This window comes from Schistocerca serialis, chromosome 4, assembly GCF_023864345.2.
Source record: "Schistocerca serialis cubense isolate TAMUIC-IGC-003099 chromosome 4, iqSchSeri2.2, whole genome shotgun sequence".
In the NCBI taxonomy this organism is placed as follows: Eukaryota; Metazoa; Arthropoda; class Insecta; order Orthoptera; family Acrididae; genus Schistocerca; species Schistocerca serialis.
In genome coordinates this window covers 904,006,380-904,020,090 of record NC_064641.1, presented here as the reverse complement: position 1 = coordinate 904,020,090, position 13,711 = coordinate 904,006,380, and the positions used below count along the sequence as shown (strand labels likewise).

General features: G+C 41.9%; 1 protein-coding gene across 1 annotated transcript in view; it reads left to right on the top strand.

Moving 5' to 3' along the window:
* Positions 1-13,711, top strand: part of LOC126474839 (gamma-aminobutyric acid receptor alpha-like) — a 274,065-nt gene that overhangs the window by 37,601 nt on the left and 222,753 nt on the right. The window contains exon 3 of the mRNA XM_050102317.1: positions 11,165-11,232. Coding sequence (XP_049958274.1) covers positions 11,165-11,232 — 68 coding nt within the window. The remainder of the gene's footprint in view (positions 1-11,164; positions 11,233-13,711) is intronic.

Below are 13,711 nucleotides of genomic sequence, written 5' to 3'. Positions count from 1 at the left end.
CTCGAACAGAGCATAGCCGGAAACATAAGCGCCAGGCCAAAGATAATACAAGGTGCGAATATCGATACACACCACTGCTTCCACTCACGGAGAGAGAGGATAACAGCATAATTGCGATATCCGCGGGAGACTAAACACAGAGTAGTAACCAAGGTTTAATCCAACGCATAACATGAGCCAGCAACGGCTCAGCCACTCTTCATAATTCCGTATAGCACAGGCACTGAAATCTCGTATTTGTTCACTGACACCAGGCAACTGACTTTCAAATAAAATGTCTCCCCTGTAAAGGAATATACATAATGGATGTACAAATACAGGTCGTAGACACATGGCTGACAACATATGGAAGTTTGGGTCTGGCCACGAGATGTCTTCGGATAGTCAAGTAGCAAGCCGACTGCTCACGATAATCGTGACACCCGGGTTCGAGGCCTGGTCGGGCACATTATCATTGTCGTCATTCAATTAGACAACTCATGGTAGCCCGTATTCGCAACTGCGACTACAGTTAATGTATCCAGAAGTTTCATATCAGCGCACACTCCGCTGCAGAGTGAAAATCTCATTCTGGAAACATCCCCCAGGCTGTGGCTAAGCCATGTCTCCGCTATATCCTTTCTTTCAGGAGTGCTAGTTCTGCAAGGTTCGCGGAAGAGCTTCTGTAAAGTTTGGAAGGTAGGAGACGAGATACTGGCAGAAGTAAAGCTGTGAGTACCGGGCGTGAGTCGTGCTTCGGTAGCTCAGATGGTAGAGCACTTGCCCGCGAAAGGCAAAGGTCCCGAGTTCGAGTCTCGGTCGGGCACACAGTTTTAATCTGCCAGGAAGTTTCATATCAGCGCACACTCCGCTGCAGAGTGAAAATCTCATTCTGGAAACATCCCCCAGGCTGTGGCTAAGCCATGTCTCCGCTATATCCTTTCTTTCAGGAGTGCTAGTTCTGCAAGGTTCGCGGAAGAGCTTCTGTAAAGTTTGGAAGGTAGGAGACGAGATACTGGCAGAAGTAAAGCTGTGAGTACCGGGCGTGAGTCGTGCTTCGGTAGCTCAGATGGTAGAGCACTTGCCCGCGAAAGGCAAAGGTCCCGAGTTCGAGTCTCGGTCGGGCACACAGTTTTAATCTGCCAGGAAGTTTCACAGTCAATGTATAATCTTGGACATGGTTACATGTTTGACTGTAGCGAACATGTTTAGAAAAAACTGTTTTCTTAATTTCTTGCCGCTTCGTGCATTTTTTCGTTGCTTTTTCTTCTTCATCATGCATCGTGGATGAAATGAGTTTTTTACTAGTGATATTCCTTTTTTCATGTTTCTAACGCATTCTTTGCATGTTTTTCCATGTTTGTCCTTCGTGTACATTCGTAAATCAATTGAATGATGCGACAGTGAATTATTTATTTGATTTCGAAGATGATGAAATATGTGAATTTTATGAATACTGCAAGCAAGTCCTCCACTTGTCTTCGAGTAAGTAACGTCCATACGGTAAATTGTCTCTTATTTTCCAAGACACATTTCTTGTTGCCGTGAGGTCTGAAGGCTTTCATGTTCGCTCCGATTTAACAGGCTTCGTTTCTAACGCTTTTGATCAAGTTCATCGTTCCGTATTTTTCAACTTTTTCGAATAGACAGTCTTTTTACTCTTGAAGGTATGACGTAGTTGCAGTTGTCATCCGACCGCGTGGTGAAGTAATGCTGGGGCTGGACTTGAATTAAGTAGTTTTAATTCGACATGGTACCACGATACTATAGGTTTTAATTTTTAATGTTGACTGTGCCGTACTCTGGCATGTTATAGTAATTTTATGGTTCTGAAGAAGGCTAGATTATTCTAGCCGAAACCTGGGTACAGATCAGAAAATTTTCGCAGCTCAGGCGGATTTTTCAATATATTAGGCTAGTCCATCGCAGTTGCTTACAGGGCTGCAATATGCTAAAAATTCTTGTACCTATAATAGCCAGAAACCATGTTGATTACTGACGGCATGTGGTAAAAGTACCCCAGGGCAGCATCTTGTGACTTTGCATTCTATAGCAGTAAAATTTTAATTAAGTGGGGTATCAAGAGAAGAATGAAGTAAAGAAGATTAGCGTTTAACGTCCCGTCAGCAGCGAGGTCATTAGAGATGGACAATAATAATTTAGGTTTGTGCTTCCAGAGCACAGTGCCGCTCCGCAAGTACAACGAGTCTTGTCAGCGCTCTGGCTTCTCCCACTACTGTGCTATTCTCAGTAGGTTTGTGAGTAAGATGAGTATATGGTGTACTTAGGAAGAGGTGTTTGCAACGCAGTACAACTACTTATAAGAGTGACAATTCGATATATATCTGTAAGCAGGGTCATATCATGTGTGCTTATTTTCAACTCTTCACTTTCTGCAAAGCAATAACTTTTATTGCTTGATTAAAGAAGTATATTAGGTAGTACTAATACGGTATGCCGCACTACAAAAGGCATTTAACGTTATGTGATGATCTTTATAAGTTTATACACATTTCGACTTTATAATATATAACGTATCTAGAACTATGGTTCGTGATACTGTATAGCACATTGAGGTAGGTAGATTAAGATCTGTCAAACCAGTAGACTGATAAGAGTTTGTCAGTTTCATAACCGAAGAAAGCACACTTGTGCTGAACCATAAGCTGAAGAAACTACAGAGATTTGTCTGTGAAGTCGAGGAAATTTCTCTGGGAGTGACATTTTACAAAAGACTTGTAAATCCCTGGATTGGACGAACAGATCGTTCAGCCACATGCTACACAGTACATCTGTCTGAATGAGGAGGAAAATTAGCAGTTAAAACCGGGAATGATCTGACAAATAAGTCGAAATCTGTCTTGAGTCTTTAACTTCTTGGACTCTTTTTGAAGAATGGTGATGAAATTACTAAATTGCTAAAATGTAGTCAGTCATGTCTGGTGGACAAATGCCTGCCATGAATTATGGGAAATGTTCCATATCATGAACTTGAACCTGATTTTTCCAAATAGTATGTGATGTTGACCACTAAAGATTTTATCACCACTCCACTTTATCTCAGTTTTTGCTGTAATGGTGGCTATCAGTTTAGCCAGCTTTCACTGTTATTCGTCATAAGCAAGTGGATCTTATTGTCTTTGTGGCTGATGTTGTAACGAAATTCCAATAAATGTTTTCCAGCTACAGTAGTGGATGGCATATTAAGCATAGTACATGGCCTTTAAGCGATACAAAAAAGTAAGGCAGATACCATTCAGCACTGAATGATGTTGGTGCTCTACTTCTATTTTTCAGACAAGTGAATAGGCGCCATACTGTTGCTAATACAGAACGTACCGGGTGATCAAAATGTCAGTATAAATTTGAAAACTGAATAAATCACGGAATAATGTGGATAGAGAGGTACAAATTGACACACATGCTTGGAATGACATGTGGTTTCATTAGAAACAAAAAATACAAACGTTCAAAAAATGTCCAACAGATGGCGCTTCATCTGATCAGAATAGTAATAATTAGCATAACAAAGTAAGACATAGCAAAGATGATGTTCTTTTCAGGAAATGCTGAATATGTCCACCATCATTCCTCAACAATAGCTGTAGTCGAGGAATAATGTTGTGAACAGCACTGTAAAGCATGTCCCGAGTTATGGTGAGGCGTTGGCGCCGAATGTTGTCTTTCAGAATCCCTAGAGATGTCGGTCGATCACGATACACTTGCGATTTCAGGTAACCCCAAAGCCAATAATCGCACGGACTGAGGTCTGGCGACCTGGGATGACAAGCATCACGAAAGTGGCGGCTGAGCACACGATCATCACCAAACGACGCGCGCAAGAGGTCTTTCACGTGTCTAGCAATATGGGGTGGAGCGCCATCCTGCATAAACATCGTACGTTCCAGCAGGTGTTTATCAGCCAGGCTGGGGATAATGCGATTCTGTGACATACCGGCGTACCTCTCGCTCATCACGGTAGCAGTTTCGCTGCCCAGCGCCATCTGTCGGACATTTTGTGAACTTTGTTTTTAAAAGCCCATGTCATTCGAAGCATATGTGTCAATTTTTACCTCTCTATCTACATTATTCCGTGGTTTATTAAGTTTTGAAATTTATACTGACTTTTTGATCACCCTGTATATCTAATTTAACTCAAGTAGTATTGTCAGAGAACTATTTGCCGTCTGACATGGTGGAAGTTTTGCTCTAGCGGCCACCGGCTGCAGCCTTCTTTCTCTTCTTCCCCATCACCATTCAGCCGACAGCCCCTCTCGGTGCTGCACTCCGAGCCTGCAGAAAGAGAGCGGCTATAGCATTCAAAATCGGGGAGTGCTGTTTAGGCAGGTGTACAGTGAACAAAAGTTTGTACATGGGAATTTAGACATTAATGATACTGCCTGGTACAACTAGCAGCAGGTAAAGAAAAAACTGCATACACACACACACACACACACACACACATATATATATATATATATATATATATATATATATATATATATATATATACATGCAAAAAGATATGGTCATACTGTATAGAAGTACACACACTGTGAAACTCAGGCCCACATAAACACAAAAACCTATTAGAAACGGATCTTACTACGAGGGTTGTCCAGGAAGTAAGTTACGATCGGTCGCGAAATGGACACCACAATGAAAACCCATTGAAGCTAGTATGACCGTATGTCGCATCAACACGCTCTTTTCAGTTGTGAGCGCACTGTGGGAGAGTAAAAGTGCCTAGAACAACGATGTCTCCCTCCAAGTAGGAAGAGCCGCTTAGAGGATTTGCCTTAATGGATGCAGCCCACCTAACACAAATGCCACGCAATTCCTTCTTCTCAGCCGCACCCTGCAGGGGCAGTGAAGACGCTCCTGCGGCCTTTTTGATGGGAAGTGTTCAATCACCCAGAACGCAGCCCTAATAGGCTCGTCCTGAGTATCATCTCTGTTCACATGAAATGCTGGATAAGAAAACAGCACATGGGCGCAGGCAACTCGCTACAGACCAGCGTAGAGAATTATCGAAAAGCACAGGCGGCTGACTCCTGTGACGATGGTGTTGGAAATTTGATGTAACGCTCAGACAAATGTCTAAGTCGGAGCGGCGACTATGTAGAGAAGTATCTGGAAAGTGTAGCTAACTAGTGCAAATAAAATATTTCTGATTTTCACTATGGTTTCCATATAGCGACCGATCGGAACTTACTTTCTGGTCAACCCTCGTATTGTTCCGCATGCACTCGTGCACACGTACGCTATTTATAAATAACCACCCAGCTATAACTACCACGCTACTCTTAGTCACTCAAGTGTCTAGTGTGAGAATGGGAGGATTCCGTACCTGTCCTCACAGATATACCATTTCTCTTCATTGCACAACATATCACTTTTCAGCTGTGATACAGTATGTACCTCATTGCGTCATGATCAGAACATGACTTGGCGCACTATACGTGGAGGATGAGATAGAAAACAGCCCGTAATATCGAGCAGACAGTCACTGTAATCTTCTTAGAGCCTCTGAGGCCGCGCGATGCACAACGTTAGTCCATGTCAGGATGGCGCCTGTAACTGTACAATATGCTCATATTTCAGGTCTGAGATCCACAAACTCCACAGTCTCGTCTTTCATCAGGCTGATAAGCTAATTGTTTTGAGGTATTTTGTCATAAGAAATATCGGCCACACATAAACATGTGTCGAATGCGTCGGCATGGTACTGCAGATTTTCATCCAATTGACGACACTGTTCTTATCCACACAAAGCAAATCTGGGACAGTAAAATGAGGTTTCACAACTCGTAACGGAAGTGGTACATGTAGCTGTTAGAAAGGTCCAATACATAAAAACCACCAAAAACAGGTTTCGCGATCTCTGCCGAAACGTTAACCACATGCAGACTGAATAACCACCTAAAATTTACCCTGGCGATATAATCCCTTGCGCCATTACGCTCATCCCAACGGCAAATTAAGAAAATATCGTGACTCTATCTCAAATCCTAGAAAGCGTCCCAAAATACTCAATTGATAATTAATTTGAGGAACTCGTTTTCGAAACCACGCGTTGATTGCTTGAAGGAGATGGTGCAGGTGACTGTCACAACTTTCATTCCAAGCCTGAGGCACTCCTGGAGGCTTTTGTAACGCATAATGTACTGCCACGTACTCGGAATCCCCGTACTCACCTGCACGCGCTGCCTGCACCTATTGCAGAGTACGTGATCCAACGTACTTGAATGTTCACCTGCTGAGAATCTGGAACCCACATTCCTGCCCTCCACCCCCTTCCGCCCTTGTTCTGCGGAGAATCTGTGACGTCAGTATGTTATTACCTATTCGTAGGAACAAATTAATTATTTCTGAGACTAGCGACTCGTGAAACATTTGTACAATGCTCTGAGTTGGGTGAACCACTGACTTTTAAATATACATACAGTGGATATGCATAATATTTAGTAACAAGTAAATGCTTCAATAACTTTAAATTAACTTAACCCGTGAAGGTTAAAACCTCAAGTTTCTCTAGCTAGAGCTTAAAAGTTACACAAAGTAAAGGCCTAGCTGCAATAACAATTTTTCATTGTAATTACTCACCTCGTCCTTAGAATTCAGTGAGAAGTTTGCGCCTGCTTTCCATGGGGCATGTCAGGAACCACAGAAGTGAAACAAAATCTCAAATCAATATCAGCATAAAGTTTATTTCTGTATTTATTTTTTAAATAGGCATATGAAGAAAACTAGGTTTCGCTCAAATATGTGGATATAAAGGATAATAAAGCCGTTATTGATTTATTCGATAACAGATGGATCTCCTTTAAACTTCACCAAAACCCAACTCATGACAAACATTTATAGCATTTTGTAACTGAAAATCGACGGAAATTCAAGAAGCTGCTCTTTTTCATTTGCATTTAATGTGGATTCTAAAACTGTTGACTCTGAAGAGATTGCGAAATCAATTGTTATTTTTGAAAATACAAAAGAAGTATTTTCTGAATGTTTTTCCAAGTCCCTACAAATGTTCTTTAACCACGTTCTTAACACTTCCGTCTAAAGAAAGACGACTTTCCACCAGGTAGTCGTGAAGAACATCAAAGCGGTCGGTTTGATTCCTACTGAAATACCTTACCCAAAAATTAATATGATTGATTCGTTATAGTGCTGCACAATGTCAACGTTTATATTTGACCCCTGGAGAGATAAGATTAAATTGTTAATTTTTCAGAAAATATCTGCCAAATAAGTAAAGTCTGAAGCCAGATTTCACCTTCCATGCAATTTGCTTTGTGAAAGGCATGGGTGGATAAAAAAACGCAAACTTCGTCTTTAAGCTTATGCAGCCTAGAAATAGTTTTGCTTCGAGATAGTCAACTAAATTCAGATTTAAATCCACTGCGCTTGCACTTAGAGACAAGAGCCTGTATGTGACTACAACAATGTGTCTAAGGAACGTTCGGCGCTAAAGACTTCACTTTGGCAACAAGCCAGTATAACATTCCGGAATACACTTCGCACATCTGAACAAACGGCTCCACAGCGATTCCAGTCTACTGAATTTTCGCAGAAGTATTCTCCAGCTATGTTAAATATATCCCCTGTCGTAGTTCTCTCTTTTAAAGATATGCAGAATAGTATCCCCTCTTCCACAGATTCCGCAGAAGCCTTCAGAGTGATGTTAGCAAGCACATAGCCACAAACAAGGCTCTGGCTCCCTGGCACCTTTATATTTTATATCCAAACCCAATGTAATTATCATCTTACTTTCTAAGATAACACTAACTTGCGATTTTGTTAAACCCTGTTTCCCTTTCAAACTTTCACTTTTCAATCACTTCTCCATCTTAATGTGAACGGAAACGATTCTGATTCACCACTAACAACTTATTGCATTTGCCACAAAGAACGAGGAAGGGGGCTATTTTTAAAAATCAAACGACTGGTCTGCATGTAACAGTTCCTTAATGGTTTTTTCCACGATATTCACTGAGAAATATGAAACTCAGTATGCTTAAAGAGGATGTTTCACTCCCTTAACGACCCACTCCCTTGACGGACGTGTGGGTACGAATAACCAAATATGGGTCACTTTCTTTACACTACAACATATTCAAAGCGAAACAAACTAGAACAGTATCCATTGGGTATGTGTACCTGTTAACAGACCTGAGTCCATACTGTCGTCAACTTTCTGATTAGGCCACGTAGGCCACAATGCCGTCCAAAGCTGGAGATGAGACCTCTGCCACTGTGCGACAGCGCTACCTAACCACTGTGTCATATGATGATACATTGTTGCTGCACACGTCCAAGAACTCAGCACTGACTCTTCCAGCGTTGTTCCCCTTCAGATGCAGAAAGTAAGTACCGGCACGACACTCCACGGTATCATAACGCTGAGCCAACGTGATCTGGCTGCATCAGTGGTGGGCTGTGGGACTGTAGTGTTGGTATTACATGTGTACTACATTCTTATTTATATACCTGGAAACCAATGAAAAATTAATTACCTAAAACTAATTTTTCTATATAATAATTACAGCTATACGAGTGCCATTCGAACAGATATAACAGCATACGTCTACAAACAGGAAATAGCACCCCCGACTCAAAACGCAAATATTATTGTGTTAACGTAACATATCAGCAACATAGTTACCCACAGCAACGAGGCCCTGACAGAAACAAACGCTCCCAATTTTGTGCCGTTCTTGACGGTTTACGAATAGTCGATGCAAATAATGTGAGAAACAGCTGTGCATGTATCTGACACTAATCAAAGATTAAACTGAAGAAAGACTTCAGAGATCTAGCACTTATTCGTACACTTAAATCGAAGACAGCTAGAAGCGGTAACGGATAATGTCAAGTTTTACAAGAATATTTTTGATAATTTAATACTAACAAGGGAACTTCCCCATCGCACCCCCCTCAGATTTAGTATAAGTTGGCACAGTGGATAGGCCTTGAAAAACTGAACACAGATCAATTGAGAAAACGGGAAGAAGTTGCGTGGAACTATGAAAAAAATAAGCAAAATATAGAAACTGAGTAGTCCATGCACAACATAGGTAACAACAACATTGTGGGCTCGGGAGCGCCGTGGTCCTGTGGTTAGTGTGAGCAGTTACGGAGAGAAAGGTCCTTGGTTCAAGTCTTCCCTCGAGTGACAATTTTAATTTTTTTATTTTCAGACAATTATTATCTGTCCGTTCGTCTGTCCGATGCGAGATAACTGCGCCGTAGTATGGGGACGCTACACCTAAACAAACATCGAAACACACGACGTCAGTCGACTACAGCGCACGGAAGTGAGAGTATTCCTGCTAACAAGGCTCCCTGGCTGGCAGTTGACTGTTCGCTACTTTGGACGAGAATGCATTAAATACGTGAGGTGTATCCCGCGGGCAATGTGAGTCCAGCAAATACAGCTCACGACTTCATCGGAGAGGCACCTCATTTCGTCTATTAATCGCACTATTTTGCGGTGCGGTCGCAAAACACAGACACTAAACTTATTACTGTGAACGTAGACGTCAATGAACGAACGGACAGATCATAACTTTGCGAAAATAAAGAAAGTAAACTTTTCACTCGAGGGAAGCCTTGAACCACGGACTTCTCGATGCGCAGTTGCTCACGCTAACCACGGGACCACGGTGCTCCTGAACTTACACTATCCTTGATGTTGCCTATCTTGCGCATGGACTCCTCAGTTTCTATATTTTGCTTATTTTTTTCATAGTTCCACACAACTTCTTCCTGTTCTCTCGATTGATCTGTGTTCAGTTTTTCAAGGCCTATCCACTGTGCCAACTTATAAATAAATCTGAGGGGGGGCCGGGGGGGGGGGGGGGGGGTGCAGATGGGGACGTTCCCTTGTAAGAGAAATTTAGACGTAACCGACGAACTGAATTATGAAATCCATAATGGTCATGTTGGAGTAGATTGAGTTTGTTGCTTCAGAGTATCCCAGGGTTCCCAGAAATTCAACCACAGCTAACTTATAAACAAGACAGCAGACCTAATCTCCTAGCAGATTAAAAGTGTGTGCCGGATCGGCACTCAAATCTATGACCTTTGGCCTATGGGGGCAGTGTCTGGCCGACTGAGCTATCCAAGTAATTGCCAGTGAAAGACAAACGTCATAGTATCAAGTCCCAACACGACACACTTTCAATCTGCTAGGAGTGTTCATATCTATTCATACTACGCTATGCTGTAAAAATGTGTTCTACGACAGTGAGGCATTAAATGCGACACACCCCCCCAAAAAAACGAAATAAAAAAAAATACACCACTCATGCTTTGCAACAGCGTGCCATTCGTATAATTATAAACAGATGCAGGTATAGTTAACATAGTAGCCGCTCTCAGTTTGACGTTGCCACTTCGGCTTTGCTAACTTTTGGCTGTAAACTCATAAGTGAAACTAAACAGTCTCAAGCAGTAGAACCTACAACAGAGCTAAGTGTAAATAGCTTCAGAAGACTCTTCGCCATCAGCGGGTAACTCTGGGGTAGGCAATATCCAATCACAGAATAATCGGCGCTATATTCCTTGGTGGCACCGTGACTACAGGACGGTACGTGAAGGTTTTGGAAGATGATTTCGTCCCTATTATCCAAAGTGACCCTGATTTTGACAAGATGTTGTTCATGCAGGACGAATCTCGACCCTATCGAGACAGAAGAGTTTTTGATGTTCTGGAGGAGCACTTTGGGGACCGCATTCTGCCTCTGGGGTACCCAGAAGCCACTGGCATTGGCCTCGATTGGTCGCCATATTCTGCGGATCTGAGCACATGCCTTTTGTGGGGATATATTAAAGACAAGATGTACAGAAAGAACACCAAAACCACTGCTAAGCTGAAAACAGCCTTTCAGGAGGTCATCGACAACATCGATATTCCGACACTTCAGCGGGTCATGCAGAATTTCGCTACTCGTCTGCACCATATCATCGCCAGTGATGGCAGGCATATCGAACGTGTCATAATCTAAATCCGAATATCTGTGGTGACGTTTACATGTTGAATCAAGTGCGTGAACCCTGTAGTTTCTAAATTACGTTTCTTTCGTATAGTTCACTACTTGTTACCCTGTAGTAGTTACCAATAGAGATACACTACAGACAGTATAAACCAATTGTGAGTAAATGGCTTTTTCTTTTGCAGGTCCCCCGGCTATCGTGGAAGTAGACATCATGGTGCGCAGTATGGGACCGATATCCGAAGTAGACATGGTGAGTTCGTCATGCGAGTGCGCAATCTTAATGCTGCCTAATATTTCAAAAACAGACGTTTAGGTCTATTTCTCTCTGTGGGGATAACAGTGCTGATCATTACAATTTTTCAGTATTGAAATCCTCTCTAAAAATACTGAATAGCTGAGAAAATGCCTTATCGTTCTAGGTTTAACGAGGGGAGAACTCTGAAATTCACCGCCTATGTGGTGGAGAGGAGGCTAAGGCTACAGTACAAAACCGTGATGAAGCTGATCAACAAAGACGTAAGACAATAAACAAAAAATAACTTGACAGTCTGTATAACATAACGGAAATAGCCAAAGGTGAAGCTTGATTTGGCACATAACATGTTGTGGATAAAGACAAAGTTATAGTAATTACGGATGAAAATAAGATTTACGGAATAGCAACGTTAAAATTGCAGGAAAATAGAAACAGTACGCAGGAGAACTATACTGTGGAAAAATTCGCCTGCAGATACAGTAAAAAAAATGACAAAGAAAACAATCATGCATATTGGGTTGCCAGATCTTTCTGGAAAGATGTATTGGAACTAGTAGTGAAGCATAGACCTTTCCAATGTGAATGGAACAAAACTGTAAGACCGGTTGTGCAGTTATTATAATGATTTGTATGGACTGTGAAAGCTGCATACAAATTTCGAGTGAAATACTGTGTTTCCATGAAGATAAATGCAACAAAATGCGAAAATTACTGACTGCATTGCCTTGTTGTGTATCTAAAACAATAACTACCACTATCCTCAATCCAACGGGACATGAAGTCGCGGTTGCACGTTGTATATACGAGTTTTACTTTAGGAAAAAAATATAAAATACGTGGCTCGAGACAAGCAGTATTAGATTTATTATCAGCTTCGAAAGAATCAAAGGAAAATAGTTACACAATATACATAGGTGTCGTAAATATAGAGGAAGCTCTCAGTAGAAAATACAAATGATAGGAAAGAATAGAAACGTTCGGCTTGAGTGTGACAGGCTATCCACCCCCTCTAAGAAAAGGTATTCCACAATCTTGTGTTAAAAGGCTGACCTGTAGTGTACTCCTAGGTGTAAGTTAAGTCGGAGGGTGATAATTTGGTTGTGAGTTGGGAAATGCTTATGATAACAGATTTTTCTGCAACGTTGCACCAGTCTACACTCGAAGCTGGTGATATTCGTTGCAGTATTTAAAGACTGACTTATGATTGGTTCAGCCAGTTCTAAATTTAGTTCGTTCGTATAGGTCATCATAGGAGACAGAACGAAAGTACGCTAAAGATATGTGCAGAATGGTATATTCAACAAGATACGATGTTGACTGAAAAAATAAGAAACTGCTGACCTTGCTTAAATTTTGCGGTGCAGTGGTCAGCTTTTATGGAGGTTACTTTTGTTGGTGAATTCGGCAGCAACAGGAAGACCTTGCTGGAAACAAACACTCCTTTGTATAATATTTCAGAAGAATAAGCTACATATAGATTTTTTTAGAATGAAACATGTACATTTTAATGAAAACAAACGACGCATTATGAAAGAATCCTCGGAATGTGACGGAAATCAGTAGATGTGATGTAGATATATATACAAACAAGTGACTACAATCCATTAAATTTCGGGCATGGGGCCGCGCAAATAAAATTTCCTCTACTGATATTTCGGCCGCGTATCGTCCTGCCATCTCCAGAGCGAGTCACAAGACAGTCTTGTGACTCGCTCTGAAGATGGCGGGATGATACGCGGCCGAAATATCAGTGGCTACATGCACGAAATTTAATGGATTATTCATTACGCCGCGAGAAGTTGAAAATGCACACAAGTGACAACAATTTCAGAAAAACTGGATGCCTTATTCTAGAGAACGGGCTTCACAAAATGAGCAAGTCAATAACGCGTTGAACCACCTCTGGCCCTTATTGAAGCAACTGATTGGAACTGATTGACAGCGTTGTTGGATGTTTTCATGAGGCATACCATGCCAAGCCCCGTCTAATTGGAGCGTCAGATCGCCACAATCCTAAGCTAATTGGAGGGTCCTGATCATAATGATACAAACGTTCTCAGTTGGAGAGAGATCCGGCAACCTCGCTGGCCAACATAGGTTTTGGCAAGCACAAATACAAGTAGCAGAAAATCCTTGCTGAAATGTAAGCCCAGGATGGCTTGCCACGAAGCGCAACAACAAAATCTGTCGTAGAGCATGGTCCACATATGGTTACGCTGCTAAGGAGCAACCCGGCCGGTGTGGCCGAGCGTTTCCAGGCGCTTCAGTCTGGAACCGCGCTGCTGCTACGGTCGCAGGTTCGAATCCTCCCTTTGGTACGAATGTGTGTGATGTCCTTAGGTTAGCCAGGTTTAAGTAGTTCTAGGGTCTAGGGGACTGATGACCTAAGATGCTAAGTCCCATAGTGCTCAGAGCCATTTACCATTATGTTAAGGAGCCGCCAATGACAGTCAAACTGGTCCTGCTATGCAGT